The 20,136-nt window shown below is 42.4% G+C and overlaps 1 protein-coding gene across 2 annotated transcripts in view; it reads left to right on the top strand.

Moving 5' to 3' along the window:
- The first annotated feature begins 45 nt into the window (after positions 1-45).
- LOC310877448 (CAP-Gly domain-containing linker protein 4) overlaps positions 46-20,136 on the top strand; it is a 62,608-nt gene continuing 42,517 nt past the window's right edge. The window contains exons 1-6 of one of the 2 annotated variants that reach the window (XM_083791315.1): positions 46-131; positions 6,860-7,021; positions 9,443-9,582; positions 11,470-11,563; positions 12,024-12,185; positions 15,837-15,955. In XM_083791315.1, coding sequence (XP_083647441.1) covers positions 6,874-7,021; positions 9,443-9,582; positions 11,470-11,563; positions 12,024-12,185; positions 15,837-15,955 — 663 coding nt within the window. In that variant the 5' untranslated portion in view covers positions 46-131; positions 6,860-6,873. Of the gene's footprint in view, positions 132-4,271; positions 4,416-6,859; positions 7,022-9,442; positions 9,583-11,469; positions 11,564-12,023; positions 12,186-15,836; positions 15,956-20,136 lie in introns of those variants that run through there. The other variant, XM_083791314.1, reaches the window with a different exon arrangement.

Below are 20,136 nucleotides of genomic sequence, written 5' to 3' on the forward strand. Positions count from 1 at the left end.
CGGAAGTAATCTTCGTGACAACACAAGCATCAGCTGACTTGACGAGGCTGCAGCTGATGAGAGATCCATCTGACTGCAACATTCCTCATGTCTGCACTGGGCGGTTTAGAACCCACAGAGGTGAGGTCGAGGTAATGTAGACATTTATGCACAATATATTATCTTTACCAAGACATGTGATGTGATTATATTCTGAAAGAAGGAACTGTTATATAATAACATGCATGCTGACCGACTATGGCAGCAGAATGGAGGATATACAGCAGCAGCTATATTGGCCCAATCCATCATTATAATAATGTGCCCAGTAAACATGTTGTTGCGCACTGTTTGGTATTAAAGTGTAAAACTTGAGCATGTAGCAACTGAAGAGGTTTATTCCAAATGGATTAACTGTCACTATAGCTCTCCTCTGCTTTCTAGCTAGCTCACTGTTTTGCCTAGCTAAACAACAGGTAGGTTAATGAATGATGTAATTGTGAACAGCCTCTCTTCAGTAGTTCAGTTCAGTTCTAATCAAACAAATTGATATATAAGCCTACATATTTCGTTTACTAGAGAGGGTACAAAGTGGAATCAAATGGACACGTCCATTTTTGTGGTCTCTGTTACTCTGTAGTGGTTCTCAAACTCCTTATTTTAGTTTCCAGGACCCCCATAACTCTTGGTGTACACAGGTGTATAACTAAATGTGTGTACAAATTATTCCATTTGTACACACATTTAGTTATACACCTGTAAGGGGCCATTTGGAATGCTCTCAAGGGTACCTGGACCCCACTACTTTGAGACCTAATATATAGCACAGTATTTCCAGTGACCCAACATGCACAATATCGGCACCCTGACTCTGTTTGACCAGAATGGAACACAGCCAACGTTCTTGTTTTCACTCTAGGAGCATGGCATGTGTCATGTGTCATAGCATGGCTGTGTGTCACAGCTGGTGTTATAATGCTTCCTGGACTTGCATCTATGACATTGACGCTGAAAAAAAAGAATATAATCAGTGAGTGGTGTTCGGTTTGTAACAAATGAACAGTGTTTCTAGGGCATCGTGTCACACACAATGTCCCCTGGTTTGTGATAGAAGAATGCACTTCAGTAACAAACGTGGCAAAGGCAGGGAACTTCCATTCATAATGCTTCTGGCCTTTGTTGTCTCTGAGTAGGGAGGATGTGTTCAACATGACGTCATGGGTCACAGTAAGGCGGAGCAGCCTGGTTGTTCAGTTGTGGAACTAGGCCATGACAGTTGGAAGACATAATCCTTGGCAAAGCTGGTTTGGGACATAACAGCCATAGGGAATTGCACATCGCCCCTCTCTCCACAGGGTGGTGTAGACTCCGCTCAAGCACAAAAAGTAGCCACCATTATAAACCATGTACAAGTAAAGTGGGGTTTGGAGACCCACAGGGGTCCGTGACGGGGTTCCAGGGGGTCCCCAGAAAAAAATTGTTGATGAAGCATCCAAATCAGTTTAAAGCGGAACTATGTAACTATTTTAATTGAACAGACTGTATTTCTGTCAAATCAGTATGCTAGAGTATGTTAATACAACCGATGTCAATATGATGTCATTCTGTATTAAAACAAATATATATAATTTTGGCCATTCTGAAAAAGGCATATACAGTAAACACTGAATTTGAAAAAGCAAATTAATCTTTATTCCAAAACAAGGGGTGCAACGTTATTGAAATGTTCATATCCAAACATAATCCGCTTGAAAACACTGATAGAATCTGCAACCTTCATCATTACAAAAGCCTTTTTCAGGCTATTTCCTTTATAAATGTCAACATAATGGGGGCATAATTATTATAAAATAATTAAAATGTCGGCTATCTTATATCTTTACTTGCGCAAGCAGAGCGAGCAAGTAATATTTTCGCCCGGTCCGTATGCACCGTCCCAGCCAACCCGCCACTTTTGATGCGTATGCAAATAAAACAGCAAATTTGTGCCTGATTTGCTGGGACCAGAATACATACATGACCATATTTCTTACGTCATCATTGAGAGCTAGTCATACATCTAATTTAATAGTTGTAAAGTTGTACCCAACACATGGCAAGAAACCCAAAGCCACAACAGCTACGTCGCTATTGCAACACCCACAACACCATCTTACACACTACACCCACACACACTCACACGGCAGTGACGTCACACACTTACCTTCGCAGTGTTGCAACGCTATCCTCCTATCGCGCCGAACGGCAAAACTCGACACCACCCGCCAAACACTGGCACTGGCACTGCCACCAAAAATGCCTCCCGTCCACACTCACGCCGCCAATGCATTTGTTTACTACAAACATTATCGCCCGAAGCACCCACATCCCCGGAACACTGTTGCCCTTTCACCACGCTAAATTCGCCAGGTCTATGCAAGTGAGCACAAATTACATGTGAGAAAATTCATTCACAAGCCCACAAATGCCTTTCAAATGCCATTCAACACACACTACGACTCGCTTACAATTCGCGAACCTGGCAACTACTACTCCGTCTTTTCATTGGCTACTAGCTCTGCCTCTCAGCCTGTGCTGCTCTGATCTCCGAGTCTCCCTGACAGTCCTGTCCACTGTCCGGACTCCGCAGCCCGCAGGAGAAAAATACAAGGAAGGAGAGGAACTTTCGCCTCACGATTTTGCTTATTCCTTCTAAATCTCTGTATATTAAATATCACTCTCTCAGCGAATCTTAGTTACATAAATATTGTTCTTTGACAGATTTTGGTTTGTTCCAAACTATTACAATTACGCCGTTCGAATTCGCCATTTCGCCTGCCAGCCATACTGCCGAGTACATTTCATTGCGCACACACGCACACGCACGCCTGATCTCTCTCTCTCTCGCCACGCGCGCACACACACACACACACACACACACACACACACACACACAGAGGAATAGCCGTGCAGCCTATAGGCGGCAGCGAGACAGGACGTTATAATCATTAAATAACTGTCTTTCTCACACAACATTATTCAAGTGAAATGCATAACGCCAATATTGGGCTAATATAGGCTACCAATATGTGGGTAGCCTACAGGGATTTAACCACGGAATGAATATATATATATATATATATACCAGGGAACCTTAGAGTATATACTCTAAGGTAGCAACACAATGCTGCGTGCGCTGCGTGCGTGCGGTATCGCACGTAGCAACACAATGCTGCTTCGTAGCAACACACATCAATGCTGCGTGCGCTGCGTGCGTGCGGTATCGCACGTGTGTGTGTGTGTAGTCGCACGTGTGTGTCGTTCTCCTCTCATAGTGGTATGTGGACTGTGGTAGTCGTCGCTAAACCACGCAACAATCATTATTATGCATCTTGAACAACACTGGGATTATTTATGGACCTGCAGCAGTAGGTGAGTAATTACTTTTATCTATGTTGGACGTTTGTGTTGCTGCATCATGAGCTTGGAGATCTGCTGTGTTGCTGCATCATGAGCTTGGAGATCTGCTATTTTCAACTGTAAAGTACATTTTGATGTCAATTCTGTGTGTGTGTGTGTGTGTGTGTGTGTGTGTGTGTGTGTGTGTGTGTGTGTGAGAAACAGAATATGTTACATGATTATGCATTGTGAGCTGGTAGATCTGCTATTTTCAACACATTTTCAAAGTATGCACTCGACAGAGTGCAGTTCTAGTTTGATATCGGTTCGATACTGATATTGCATTTTAAGGCCAACGTACGATACCGATGTGATAACAGTTAATTCTCCATCCCTATCCCCTGAGCAAGCAGGCATGCTCAATGGTAAAAAAAAGAAGCTAGGCCAGCCAGCAGTCCAGGCCAAATATGTATTAATTTGGGGTCTTCATGAAAAAAAAAAAACTTTTTGAGAATGAACCACAGCTGAGTTGTGATTGCACCCTTTTTAACCACTGAACTCCCATAACGCCCCCCCTTAACACAATGTTTGTTTGCACTGTCACCCAGGCCCTGCTACTGCCACATTCTTCGCCATAGCATGTCTCATTGCTGGTGACTGACCAGCCAGCTGAGTAGAGTGTGGTGCGGGGTGACCGGGGTCAACACGACACAGGAGGGCAGGGCAAGGGGGCATCATGTAACTCACTCAGGAGCAAGAGTGACATCCTAGAGGCTCGGGAGAATGTTGCGCCGAGCATCCACTCTCTCTGCATGCTGTAAATAGAGCTGCTGATCCTATTGGAGATCAACAGTGGTGCTATTGGAGATTGGGGAAGTCCACCCCCCTCTGTACCCATCAGTTATTTTGGGACGTTGACCTGGGCGGAAACTATGTGTTGTCCGAACACAGGTTTGATTCTCTCTTTTGCCACCTTGCCGGTGTGATTTTCGTATCTTAGCTGGACTTGGAGGCACTTATGGAGGTCAGCAGGGAAGAGGATAAAGGAAATGAAGACAGTGAGTGTGTGAATTGGTTGGGCAGCTTTAGGCCAAAATGTAGATTTTTCCCACACTTAAACCTGTGTACTTGTTTCTGTTCCCGTTTCTTTATTGCTCTCTCTTTTGAATAGCAGCATAGCATATAGTAGGTTTTTGACATGGCTTACTTTTTAAAGCCTGTAGCTCTGAGACTCCACTCTCCTGTATTTTCTCTGAATACGCACAGTGTTTCATATTACATGCATAGGCTTAACACTTCAAGGGCATTATTCATGCTCCACAAGCTTTGGTGTTGTGCAACAAGTTTCCAAGCTCCTCTCCTAAAACTAATGGGTGATAAAGTGATAAGGTTGTGTAGCTATTTGAGTAGTCCAAGGCATGGTGGATTATCCTTGTGCTTCATGATTAGTGATGGAATATGCCATTCTGGGCCAGCAGCACTGAAGGAAACGTATCAGGGCAGTGTAGCATTTTGAACCTCGCCAGTGCGGTCCCCACCACCAGAGAACCAACAGAACAAGTAGGCCTATATAATATTATTATTATTATTGTTTCGGTTTTCTTTAGTTGGCATTAAGGGAAATCTTAAAATAAGAGAACCAGAGTTTGGACTAAAAACAGACATTTTGGCCGTTGGACTTTTCTAAGATGGAGAAGAAATCCACATTGGGTGCATATGTATAGACGGGTATGAGAAGCATTGGAACATTAATATTATTATTAGTATAGATAATAAGTTAATATTAGTATTATTAGTGGGACCCTGTAGAAGTTAAGCCCGATTATTACTTTGTTGCTTTTCGTTATTGTGCAACTCTATCTTGCATCAATTATTTCTGTGTACAACGTAAGTTGTGTAACCCTCAAGCACGAAGACTGAAATCTTCAATTAGTTTTGTTTTGTTTTGTTTTGAACTATGCAATGAAATTATGTTTTAATTTGATTGTATGTTTGGACCCCCCAGGAAGAGTAGTCTTCACTGTAGTGAAGACTAATGGGGATCTATCATAAACAACAACAAGCACAGTCAGCATACTTGTACGCACTCGCGTCATAAAATCTGGTATACACACACACTCAGTTCCCCCTCAGACATGAGCTGGTGATGAAATTGGTGCTCAGCAGACCCTCCCAGATACACGGACACATTCTGCTGTGAATATGCTATGCACAGCAGCCAAAATAAATTAGGCTCTTAATTACTTCCTTCAGGTCTTACCGATGATACTAATTAAGGCTCTGTTCCATTCTGGTCAGAGTCGGGGTGCTGATATTGTGCATGTTGGTTCGCTGAACACTGATACTGTTGGAAACACTGATAGTGTAGAAATTGAACAAAATTGGTCCATTTGATTCCATTTGTCCACTTTCAGAGGGGGTCCTTAAAAAAACGTTGAACCGCTGTGCTATACTAAATGGAACAGTGCCTTAATAATTGGTAAAGCCCTGTGAATGGGAAGAGGATCAATTTCTTTCCAATATGGCTGCTGTGCATAGAGCCTAATGTAAACAAGATGTGTGTGTATTTATTTAGACACGTGGCCTACTTCAGAAGAACATCTAAAGAGTTCAGGGCGGCCCTTCACCAAAGAGGTGCCAGACAGTTAACCTGAATTGAAGTGGCACTCCCTGCCATTCTATTTGTTTTGTTTTGTTCTTGGAATAGATAGCACAGGCACTTACAGTTAAGCCTGTCACAATTTTTACATGATGGCCTAATTGCAATAAATTGAGATTATTTTCCCTCCATAATCCTCATAATTGTTTCCATCTGCACAAATTCATCTGTTGCAACCTGTTCATACATTTTCAAACATTTTCAAAATAGAGTATAACATTATACAAATATTTATTTTTTATTTATATGTTCCAATGTTCAACGACAAAGAACACAATTAAATTCATCGCAATTATTTGTATGACAATTTAAGTAAAAGTTCAGGATCTTACAATTTAAGCATTTAGCAGTCGCTCTTATCCAGAGAAGCGTGCGGTAAGCAAGGTATTCACATACTTTGTAGTACTATAGTGTACAGTGTAGTGCCTGGAAAAAATAGGATCCCAGGTAAACCACAACCTGTACATAGCATACCACCAGGTAAACGATGAACATCTGCTTAAGTAACATGCTATCTAAATGAACATTCTTAACATTGTGGTCAATAAAACAAATCTACAGTAAGTAGGGTTGACACTATGCCGCATAGTGGCCCTTCAGGCTTTTGTTAAAAGTACCTAGTTTTTGTTCTCTCAATAGCTTAAAGCTGCGTTCAGACTTGGATGGTTAGAGTGGTGCGATTACTTACAAAGTCAATGCAAAGACGAGATGTTGAGCGAGCGCTGCGAATGGGCGCGCCGCGACATGGCGCAGCACAAATGGGACGAACCGAGGCGAATATTTAAATTCAAGCCTGAACGCACCTTAACACTAACGGTATACAATTTCCTCTCCGTCTCTCAGGTCCTGAGGGAGAGATGACTAAGGAGGATGTTGTGGAGCCTTCCGAGGGGGACTCTGCACTCGGCCTCCACAGTAGGCTGTCGTCTGACCGCCACCCCGGCTGTGGCCTGGAGAGACCCACCGTCCACCAGGTGGCGTCAGCACCCATGCCCACCGACTGTGGTGAGAACCCATACTGTAACACAGTGCTTCTCACAGTGGGTGGACCCCCCCCCCCCCTGCTAAATTTGTTACTATAGCATCAACATTTTAACCCTTTTTTGAAGTTTTTTCTTTGAAAATGCATGACGCCAATTGTGAAAAGAAACAAAACCATAAAAAATACTCCGAATAGAGACTTCTTCAGTAGCCAAAATACAATGATTAAGATGAATAGTTCATGAAACATCAGTTCAACCTTTGAGTAAATTCAGATTCAAAAAAAGAAATAAATGGTTTTCTGGCCCTTCAAACTTTTATGTATATTTACTTTTAATAAAACAAAAACAAAACACTTATGGGGGTTGTTAATTGGAAAGCCTTGGCTGTTTGGTCAACCTTTACAGGGGTCTCACACCTATACATCTAGCATACAACAATGGTAGATGTAAACAAAGGGTAAGTGTCATGGCCGCCCCAATGCATTTCCAATGGAAGTCACATGGTTTGAAACAACATTTTTGTTGTACGGCTTTCGGCTGTGTTTCGACTGTCTTCCCCCTCCCCCCCCTCATACAACAAAAATGTTGTGTCAAACCATGTGACTTCCATTGGAAATGCATTGCGAGCTTGCAACAGTCAACAAGTCTCATGCATCAGCTATACAACAATCTGTTGTGCAGGTGTGAGTGAAGCCTTAGCCTGACACTCAGTCTGAATTATCATTTCGTTTCACTTCATTATTCAGACTGAAAGCCCTCCCCACGGCAGCAGTTTCTGGGATAGACGTTGTCAAAGCAGAAGACTTCGGCGATTGGTTCATACCAACCAATCAGAATAGGAGAAGAGGCCCAGGCCGTAGCGTAACGGTCTGGGCACCGGACTGGTAATCCAGTCGCAGTGTGCCGCGGGTTCGACTCCCGGACCCGACACGGCCTTTACTGCATGTCATCCCCCCATCTCTCTCCCGTTTCCTGTCAGCCTACTGTCTGTCCCTTCAAAAATTAATAAAAGGCGTAAGCCGCAAAAAAATATCTTAAAAAAAAAAAAAAAAAGAATAGGAGAAGAGAAGAAAGGGAGAAGAGTTTGGGACAACGCTCCACACGTCCCAAACTCTTCTCCCTTCTGGCTCCAAAACTGTGGAATGCACTTCCCATTGCAGTCAGAACTGCAGCATCACTCCCAATCTTCCGCCGTAGTCTGAAAACCCACCTTTTCAGACTCCCATCATGGCCCATAGCACTTACCCTACCCCCTTAGATAGCATTTCTGTAGACTTAGATAGCATCTGATACAGACTTATAGCATGTTATGTAGACAGCACTATAATTGCATTGTATATAGTCATAGCACGCCATAGTACATATGTATAGCATAGTAGTACATATATATATAGTTTATATGTATAGTCTCATAATATAGATATTCCACTGTTACTTTCTTAGCTTACGCATGTTTAGTTTTTATGATAAATGCTTTTTTGTGATGTATTCCCATGCTTTTTGTTCTTGCTTAATGTAAGTCGCTCTGGATTAAGAGCGTCTGCTAAATGCCTAAATTGTAAATTGAATAGTAGGAAAGCGGATGACGTTGTTGTCAATTATGTGGCTATGGCTAACCCGGGTTGCTAACCAAACAAACACAGGGCTACTAGCATGTAAACAAAAGCAGTAAAATATGTCGGATGATGTTGTTTATAAAACCTGACGTTTCTGTAAAACTATTTAGCATAGGTCAATTTAATAGCCAGATTGATACGGTAGCGTATTACCGCAGTTCGGGGCAGCCATGTTTGTTGTTTGACGCTGTCGAGTGACGGGGCTGATGGCCAATCCGCTACTGCGATCGATCAAGACTGACGCAGCCATAGGCAGAGTCACCAGACACCTGAATCGCCATGACATATTTTTTTTTAATGGTAGCGATTCAGGGCTGGAGCCAGGCTAGAGGTCCCTGGCACAAAATTCATTCAAATGCGGTTTAGCTGCCAAATACATTGATACATTATCAATTTGACATGAAAACATTTGAGAAGCACTGCAGGAACACACAGGCATACGCTGTTTACTGTACATACACAGGACAGATCAAAAGAGGACGGTATTTTAAATTGTGGTATGAGAAGTAAATTATCCATAGTCCAGTCTCACCAGTACTGATGTACAGTACAGTAGCAATTCAACGCCCAACTTGATCATACTAACTACATCGTCACACAAAAGTAGTAGATCTGCCGTTTTTCAATTTGAATCCTGAAATGAAACAGTTTTGGACACAATATGAGTTTTCCACCCGACAGAGACAAATATATTTCAATATGTAAGTAAACTATGAAAACCTATACAAAAAAAGTCCAAGAAAGTACCGGTACAAATTGAGGAAATAAAAAGTAAAGTGAAAGAGTGTGCATCTGATTGTTTGTGTTCTCCTCCTCCTCCTCCCCAGAATTCTCGTTCTTTGATCCCAGTGATCCTCAGTGCAGAGAGGTGTTGCTGGACCCTGCCACCACCGTGCCGGAGCTGTTCGCCGTGCTCAGACAGTGGGTCCCCCAAGTCCAGAAGAACATCGACCTCATTGGCAACGAGGTGAGCCCACCTTTTTAGCCAGGTGCTTGAAATGCACCTGGACTACAAAATTCAGTAACTATAAACCAGTGTTGTTTTCGTCGACTAATACTATGACGAAAAATGTTCGACTACCTTTTTTAACTGACAAAAACTACATAAAAACGAAATAAAAACTAAGCTATGGTGACTAAAACTATGACTAAGTATACGGTCGATTTAGTCAACAAATAAAAACTAGACTAAAATGTTAGGAAGGGACTAGTGGACAAGATATCCACTATAAATAAAAGACATTTTGCACTTTGTTTCATGCTGAAAATAGCAGATCTATAAGCTCCCAACGCGTCGCAGCGTTTCAGCAAGTGTAAAATTAAATCAGTCATTACGACGGCATCAAGGCCCGCCAAAATACATTTTAGTCTACTAAATGACCTGTAGATTTAGTCGACTAAAATCTTATGATATTCAGTCGACTAAGACTAGACTAACCCATTCTGGGTGACTAAAATGTGACTAAAACTATTTAAGAGACTATGACTAAAACTAAAATCAAAATTTGCTGCCAAAAACAACACTGCTATCACACACCTTGGTGTCCCAATAGAGGGTATGCGCATGCATAAAGTGAATGGCAGAATGAGTGGCAAATCGAGTGCAAAGTGAGTGACAAAGTGAGTTTAATGTTTAAAGTAATTTAATGCAATCAAATAGGACTTTTCTGATTGGATGTCAAGGCCAGAAAGTAGTTTTTTGCCACTCGGTAGGCGTTCCCGCATAACTTCCAGGTATGATGATGATGTCACGCGCATACCCTCTATTTTGGGCAGATTTTGCATTTATTTTCTTTATTTATTTCCCCCGCAATGCAGACGTGAAGAAAATGTGAAGAAAGAAGTAACAGTAATTAATTTTGTGGCAGTGGCACAAGAAAAACCACTCGCACAATACCCCCACACAGAGCAAATTGCCCTCAGTAAACAAAAAACAGTTTTAAGTAGTGCCATATAAACATACCGCCAACTGAAGTTAAATGTGTTTTCATGATGGAAACAATTGCCTGAAGGCTGTTGCTTTTTTAAGAATAGCAAACAACAAGCGCTGATTTCTTCCACCTCATAGCTGTTTTGTTTTGTTTGTTTTTATCCATGAGAAATGCAGTGGATGTCATTTTGGTCTGATGTGATGATTGTTTTTCTAAAATGTGTTACCAGCGTTGATTTTTAATAGGGCCAACCTCGCCTGTGGTAGGAGATTGCTCACGCAGTTGCAATTTACAGATAACGTTACATAATGTCGCTGTTGCTGAAACCATGCATCTCCTATTATTTCATTTTTTTTCCTGTTTTCTTTTTGAGCGGTGCCTAACCACTCCAATGATTGGCTGTGTGTTTCTGTGTGCGCGTGTGTGTCTGTCTGCTGCAATACCGCTCAGTTGTGAGCTTGTAGATCGGTTATATTCTCTGCTTTTTTAACCCATTTAGACCTGAGGACGATTCTACAAATGACAGTTTTGTGAAAAAACCTATGTTTCTGTCAGTCGTTCTCAAACATTTTCATGTCAAGGACCCCCAAAAATATCTGTATTTGGCCGCTGACCCCCATCTGAAAATATGTTGTTCCAGGGACCCCCAAGAAGCAAAGATTTGAGTTAAAAACATTCACTGTGAAAGAATATATATTCAAAGATTTGCACTACATTTTCACGATTAAACAAAAATAGCTTGTAGATCTGCTATTTTTCAATAGCAAAAGCAAAAGTATAACATATTGCGTTCCCGCCCAAAATGGGTTAAGATTTGGAAAATGAAAATATTTATATCTGTTTTACTACTTCTTGACAGCACAGCGCAGTGACAGGAGAGTCTGAAGGAGAAATAACAACTCAAATCCTTGGTGTTTTCACAGATCTTGAAGAGAGGCTGCGGTGTGAACGACCGAGACGGCTTGACGGATATGAGTCTCCTGCACTACTGCTGCAAGGCAGGAGCCCCCGGCATCGGTTAGTACAGTTGTTCCCAAACTGGCGGTCCCCGAATTATTTTGCCGGGGTCCCTAGATGATTGGCTTAATGTGCAACATTGTTTTCTCACTCAACGGTAAACAAACCAACACACATACCACAAGGTGGACGTTCATGACATCACGTGCGTCTCAAATTTGAGGTCCGGGCTAGGCTAGGCTAAACTTCCGCTCGCTTCAGCCATTGAGTTATAATTGTACTTCCGGCAGTCTTCCGGGTGCTTCAAAACGCCACTGAGCAACTTCTATTGAATTAAATAGTGGGGGGCCGGGCTAACGCTCTGGTTCGGTCTCTATCCTTTTATTACTCTATGGTTGGTACCCTAAACATACAGACATATATAGGGACATACAGACATACATAGGGACAGACCTTGCTGGTCACTGGAGTGGCTGCACCACTCAAAAACCCTCTGCCTCTCCTCCTGGTCCCCCTGCAGGCGACGCAGAGACGGCGGCCGCCTTTGCCCGTCAGCTGCTGGCGCTGGGGGCGGAGCCCAGCCTGCGCTCTCGCTGGACCAACATGAGAGCGCTGCACTACGCCGCCTACTTCGACGTGCCCCAGCTCGTCAGGGTGGTGCTACAGGCATCCCACCCCGGAGGTGAGAGGTCCGGGGGCCGGGCTAACGCTCTGGTTCGGTCTCTATCCTTTTATTACTCTATGGTTGGTACCCTAAACATACACTGTGCCCCCCATGCAGGCACAGTGACGGAATGCAGTCAAGGTTGCGCCCTTTATTACCTAAACGGGAGAGAGATGTGCAATTATTTTTTTATCACGACATTCATGCATATTCTTTATCATGACGTTCATGCATATTTTTTATCACGACTTTCATGCATATTTTTTTATCACGACGTTCATGCATATTATTTATCACGACGTTCATGCATATTATTTACCACAACGTTCATGCATATTTTGTATCACGACATTCATGCATTTTTTATCACGACGTTCATGCATATTTTTATTTTTATCACGACATTCATGCATATTTATCATGACGTTCATGCATATTTTTTATCACGACATTCATGCATATTTATCACGACGTTCATGCATATTTTTTTTTTTATCACGACATTCATGCATATTCATCACGACGTTCATGCATATTTTTTATCACGACATTCATGCATATTTATCACGACGTTCATGCATATTTTCTATCACAACGTTCATGCATATTTATATTTTTATCACGACATTCATGCATATTTATCACGACGTTCATGCATATTTTTTATCACGACGTTCATGCATATTTTTTATCATGACATTCATGCATATTTTTTATCACGACGTTCATGCATATTTTTTATCACGACATTCATGCATATTTTTTATCAAAACGTTCATGCATATTTATATTTTTATCACGACATTCATGCATATTTATCTAGACATTCATGCATATTTTTTATCACGACGTTCATGCAAATTTTTTATCACGACGTTCACGTTCATGCATATTTTTTATCACGACATTCATGCATATATATGCGCACGGCGACCCATTGTATATTTTCTTCTCACCAACCACGCTATTTGATGCAATTGCATTCACACCTCTCTGCACCCTCTCTCTCTCCCTCCATGACCATGAGATATAGAGCAAAATGCAGCACGAGAATATAGTTTCACATGGCTATGCACACACCACACATAGACTTGTTGTTGGTGTATTGCGCAATGGCATTTGGCCTGGGTCCTTATTGGTAGGTTAATATCCACAGTTTATCTGTAGCGGTTCGCAATTAACCTATTGTTCAAGCTTCGCACTCAGCACCAATACAAATTAAATCACCAGTCCGCACTGGACTAGTAGGCTGATATATTTATTATTGGATGCAGCAGAGCAGAGCCTTTGCTCACTGCAGTTGATGCAACATATGATAAGTTTTAAAGTTGTTAACAGTGATATATAAACATGAACAATCGGATAGATATCCGTGTAGTTTCCATGCAGGCACAAGCTGCATTTCTCACCTAATTATAGTAAAAGTTATATGCGCTAATGAGCGGTGACGTCATCATTTCTCAAAAGCTCCCTTTCACATGACTACACAGATCCACTGATCCGGATATTTTCGAAAATCTTCACTTATTTATCAGTTTCCAAAAACCTCTGAGTGGGCAAAAACGCTGTTTGCATGTGGCTGAAAAGCCCAAACGTACACAAAAATGTGCGTTTTGCAAAAGATCCATATACGTGTAGCCCAGGCCTGAGTCTGTGTCTCATTGGAGGGCTGTGGGCAGTTCAGAAACCCGTCCACCAGTGACATGATTGTTAGGCAGATTTTTTTTTTTAATATATGTGATTTTTATTATCGTGTGAACGATGGCTTCTATTATCGCATTGCAACTTTTCAGGAATAGAAATCTTGTAGTTTCTAGGATTCCCCATTGATTAGAGTAGAAAGAAATTGTTTCATTTTATCATGAACATTAGTGAGGGCCAATTTACTAATTTACTAATTAATAAAGTACAAAAGTATTGACCTCAGAATGCAGAATGTCCCATTTAATGTTTTCAAACGTATACAAATCTTTAGTTTTGAAAATAGCTGAACTACAAGCTCACAATGCAACGCATTGTGAGCTTGTAGATCGGCTATTTTCAAATGGACTAAATGTATATTGGGTTGAAGTGGCATGTTTTGTAATATTAATCAAAATCTACAAAGTAACTAAAGTTTTCAATAGTGGAGTAAAAGTACAATATTTGCCTCTGAAATGTAGTGGAGTAGAACATTTGTAATACTCCAATAAAGTAAAGTACCTCAACATTGGACATAAGTACAGTACTTAAGTAAATGTACATAGTTACTTTACACCACTGGTGATGGGCTCAAAGATGGTGGATTTGGAAAGGTCAGCCATCCCAATTGTAGCCACTAGAGCAGAAATGGTTCACAAATGACATTCAAACGTATCTCCTACTAGCTCCACCAGCACGCAACCAAGCATCAAAGGAATTGTTTTAGTTCTCCTGGATCTCTTCTTCACGAGTCCCTCTGTAACATTTTCATCTAGTCTATTTGTTGACGAAATTATCAACTTATATATAAAAACGTAATTTTATTTTATTTTTATTAAGTAGTATGTAGTGTTCATCAGTGAAAAAAGGTAGTGGACAAACATTTTCCACAATAGTTTTAGACGATGAAATAAATTCTCTTTCGCCATCTTTGCACCTTCAGAAGGCTGTTTGGGGGATTGTTTTTGTGAGTAATTGTGTATATTCTTTTCAAGTCGGGTACTGTTACCACAGCACCAACCACACGGGGGGGGGGGGGGGGGTGTGTGTGTGTGTGTGTGTGTGTGTGTGTGTGTGTGTGTGTGTGTGTGTGTGTGTGTGTGTGTGTGTGTGTGTGTGTGTGTGTGTGGTGCAGACTTGAACGCTTCTGAGTTTGGAAATGAGCAGATTGGGAGATGGTCAATTAGTTGGAGAGCCTGTTTACAAATGATTGCTTTTTGAAGCACTTTCAACCTAGTCTCACTAATTTGGGAATGTCGGAGGCGGACATTTCCGAAATTGTCGAAAGTAAAAAGAAGACCCAGGTGACACTCATTAACTCATTAACTCCCTTATGTTTTGGGAGTGCCCCCTGCAGTGTCACCGGCCCACAGTTTGAGAACCACTGCTCTAGGGTTACTTTCATCACATTTACAGTAGACCTGAGGACGCATCTGTGTCACCTTAGCGATTAACCACATTAACCATTATTTTAAACATTAGCTATTTTAGAAAATCGTGAAAATGTGGCGCAAACCTTTGAATATATATTCTTTCGCCAGCAAACGTTTTGAACTAAAATATTTTCTTCTGGGGGGTGGGGTTCCTGGAACAACATATTTTCAGACGGGTGTCGGCGGGCCGAATACATCTTGTGGGTCCTTGACATGAAAATGTTTGAGCACCACTGATTTCAGAAAGCTGAGCATGATTTTTAAGACATTCATAGAATCGGGGCCTCGGGTCTTAATGGGTTAAAACCCTGGCGAGTCTTAGAGAATTTGACTCACATTGCCAGTAGCACATTTTTCCGTTTTCGCCAACAAATAGCCGCTCTACAAGCCGATCTACTAAGCTCACAACGAGCTTGTAGATCGGCCATTTTTGGTCTAATGTTCGCCCCGCAATATGGACGCTGGGGTTCAAGTGGTCAAGGCCATGCACGTTATGTGTGAATACGTGAAGAGCAGCAAAACCCATCTCTCTCTCTCTCTCTCGCCCCCTTCACAGAGGTGGATGCCACCTGCAGTGACTTTGACTTTGGCACAGCCCTGCACATCGCCGCGGCCAACCTGTGCACCTCGGCTGTCAAATGCCTCCTGGAGCTGGGAGCCAACCCCGCGTTCAGAGTGAGTTCTCTTCAATGGCCGAGACTAAAAAGTACTCGCGTGTTTTACTTCAGTGAACGTATCAATACTGCAATGTAGGCCCAGGCCGTAGCGTAACGGTCTGGGCACCGGACTGGTGATCCAGTTGCGGTGTGCCGCGGGTTCGACTCCCGAACCCGACACGGCCTTTACCGCATGTCATCCCCCCATCTCTCTCCCGTTTCCTGTCAGCCTACTATCTGTCCCTTAAAAAATCAATAAAAGGCGTAAGCCGCAAAAAAAAATCTTAAAAAAAAAAAAAAATACTGCAATGTAGAACTATGCTCCCATTTCAAGGTTGCAATTGTATAAAAATCATTTGAAAATAGCAGATCTATCGCGACACATTGTGAGCTTGTAGAGCTTGTGAGCTTGTAGCATTGTGAGATTGTATTTTCAGAAATAGCCTCAAGGTATATACGGCTGAAGTGGTTTTCAAATAAATGTAGTGTAGTAAAAGTACAAGTAAGACGTGCAAACGCGGGAAGTACATGTTTTCTACTGTGTGTGTGTGTGTGTGTGTGTGTGTGTGTGTGTGTGTGTGTGTGTGTGTGTGTGTGTGCTACAGCTGCGCCCTCTGGTGGCGGGCGGGTGGTGTCACAGCGGGACAGACAGACACACACACACACACACACAGACAGAAAGACATGATCTGCAGGGTCTCATAGTTAGTGCTCATTGCGTTCGCAACAATATTTGCCTCTGAAATTGTAGTGGAGTGGAAGTAAAAGTACTGGAAATTGGAAATACTCAAGTAAATTACAAATAACTCAAAATTGTACAGTACTAACTGTAAGTAAATGTACTTTCCAAAATTCCACCACTGGTTCTCTTCCTCGGAGTGCACACAACACACACGGGGATGTGAGAAGCAGAAGAGACGCTACTAGGGCTGTTTAGCTGAGACAGGCCGTCAGAGTCTAGACGGGAGGGAAAGCGTTCCGTCAGCAGCAGCTGTCACCCCTTCTGTGCCGCTCGCACTTACTCTTTGTGTTCCCGCGGTTTAATTCGCTTATGTCAAGTCAGTCAGTCACACCGAGAGACTCTAGCGGCTGCGGTTAGATCTCGCAAAACAAAAAAAAAAAGAAGTCAAGCCTGGATGCGGACAGAATGACACACGCCGAGAGATCATGCACAGTGATCCGTCAATTTACCAGTGGTGTAAAGTAACTACGGTAAATACATTATACTTGAGTACAGCAGTTGAGTACGTTTTTGAGGTATTTTTACTGTAATTGAGAAATCTCATTCATATTTTATGTCTCTGCTCCTCTACATTTCAGAGGCAAAAATAATTAAGTTTTACTAGTACATACAGCTTTAATTACTATAGTTACCTTGCAGATTTAGATTATTTCGTAGCTGTTGGGTAAAAAGGAAGTATTCGCACATGCGAACTGCCTCGCTTATATCTCTTATATAACCACGGTTACTGCGTAACTTCCAGTTTCCCACCTGACAGACGATTTATAACCTTCATCATGCGGCGGCCACGTTAGCATGGAATTCACCGCAACGGGAGTTTGTGGCTGATCACCTCCCTCCAGAGTAAAGGGCGTTCTCTCGCTCTAAAATTCTTACATTGTTCAGCAGTGTGCCTACTGCCTAGTGAAACGTGCAGCGTTCATTACAGTCAATAATTCAGCAGCTGTTTGTTTCTCTCGCTCGACATCATCATTCACCGCCCACCCCCCTTTGTGTAAAGTAGATAAATGCACAAATCTGTGATGTATGGATGCAATTACTAAGTGCCTCATATATTGGCAGCAGCACTGGGGCCACTTGTATGACAACCCCGGTGGCAGTTATTTTCATTGCTGCTGTTTAGACTTGTTGGTGTGTGTGTGTGTGTGTGTGTGTGGGGGGGGGGGGGGGGGGTTTAGGAGGAGTTATTGGTCCCCGGCTGCTCATCTGTCAGCGTGTTTATCGGGGGGGGGAGGGGGTACTTTTTAAACTGTATGCCACCCGATGCTCCTACCCCACTCGGCCCCAAATAAAGTGCATCTCTTTTTTTCTGTGTATTACCCGTTTTTTCGGGGAATTTTTATTTACTGCAGTAAAAATAAAATGGCCATGAGGTCAAATGACATTGATTCGACAGAGACCTTTTGCGGAAAGCAGGGACACGTGCCTCAAGTTCATGAATTGCAATCTTCTCTCTTCACACGCAGGCCTGACCTTGTCCTTAATGCCATTTCAGATTGAGGTGATCATACAAAACATCCATGTTTTAGGAACTCAATAGAAAATCCCCACGACCTCGCGGTACTGTTTCAGCTCTTGTGATGAAAACGAAAGTCTTTAATGAATTGCGATCTTCTCTCTTCATACGCAGGCCTGACCTTGGTGTGGGGGGTTGATCTTGCGACTCACTTGGCCATACAAAAAAAAAAGTATTTGTTTGGAATACAGATTTGGCCATGCTTTGAAGATCCCCCTACATTTATGAACTTTGTGCAAAGGTTGTCTTTGTGCCCTGCACGCTTTTTAGAAGGTTCTCAGAAAAGATCCCTGATTCCAGGTTGACATTTACCTTGAATAGGAGGGATATATAGGCCAGGCTCTCTGTAGGTGATTAGAAATGCTGTCAAGACCTGCAGACATTGGGGAGGCTGTGCATTTTAGCTGATAAGCCCTAAAGCCGTTTATCCCTGAGGATTCCATTTATCAACTTCTGATGGAACAAAGTGCACAGTATCGTATGTGATGATGATGCTCGTGTGATGTGGCATTTCATTTTTTTCATTTTTTTTAGTTTTTGCAATGAATTAATTTCGGCGCCCGTCGTCCTCCTCCTCTGCTCTCATGGTTGTGTGCTGTCATCTGTGGCATGTCCTCATTTCCCCACTGGAGGTCAGCAAAGCACCACGCCACAAGCACACATCTCACCAACCTCGTGGGGACCCTAACCTATCTCACAGCGCTGGCATGTGTGGAACCCACGAGCTCCAAGCTCCGAGAAGAACATATCTGCGTGGGTGGATGAACATGAATCATTATCCGCTTTAACCCTTTTATTTTGAGACCCAGCGGTCTGTAAAATGTGTGTACTCTACTACTCATCTTCTCCCAAACCGAAAAGCAAATCGCTGTTGAGCGGGGATTATTTAGATTTGGGCTTTTATCTTTTTGAGGTTGTGTTGACTCTGGGGTCGGCTACGACCGGCCCGAGACCCCTCTGGAGATTTGCGGGTTTCTATAGCGGGTTCTATTATCGCTCAGTCAGCGATCACTCAACAGAATATTTATTCCTCCCTCGTCGCCAGACCTCTAGCTGGCACCAACTGTGAGTCAGCCAGTCAGAAATAAGCTGTGTGTGTGTGTGTGTGTGTGTGTGTGTGTGTGTGTGTGTGTGTGTGTGTGTGTGTGTTCACAAAATGTTGACTGTTTCAGTCGAATCTACTGTTTGTTGTTTGTTTATCAGTTTATAAATGCACAAAGTTCATTCTTTGTGCATTTATATACTGTGCACTGTTGACCTTGTGCAACATGAATGTGACTATCACGCCAATGATGCACACAACACCTGCACACAACACCAAACAGCATTTCATCGCTGTTGGCCAGAAACCTCTTATCTCCATATACTGTATATTCTTTTTCTCCGTAAATCAGCGCCCTACTTTATCACACTACAGCGCACAAATGTACCAAAATGGCAGCAGACGCGTTTTGAGCTTGTAGATCTGCTACTTTTGATACTTTTGAATTTGAATCCTGAAAAGTAACGGTGTTAATTGGACATATGAGGTTTCCACCCGACAGAAGATTGTTTGTTTAAAAGTCAGAGATCAGCGGTTCCCAAGCTTTTCTGAATCGGCGTGATCACAGCTTTTTCAGTTTTCTGAAATACCTATGTTATTGTATCAGTGGTGCTCAATATTTCATGTCAAGGACCCCAACAATTATATGTAATATGCCTCCACCCCCCCCCCATCTGAAAATATGTTGTTCCAGGGACCCCCCAGAAGCAAAGATTTGAGTTAAAATGTTCACTCTGTAACAATATATATTCAAAGATTTGAGGCACATTTTCACGATTTTTGAAAAATAGCAGACCTACAAGTTCATAGTGCGGCACTCGGTGCCACGCTATGAGCTTGTAGATCTGCTATTTTTCAATAGCTAAAGTATAACATGATGCTTTAAAACACCAAAAGGGG

This window comes from Protomyctophum parallelum (assembly GCF_964188405.1).
Source record: "Protomyctophum parallelum genome assembly, chromosome: 20".
NCBI lineage: Eukaryota > Metazoa > Chordata > Actinopteri > Myctophiformes > Myctophidae > Protomyctophum > Protomyctophum parallelum.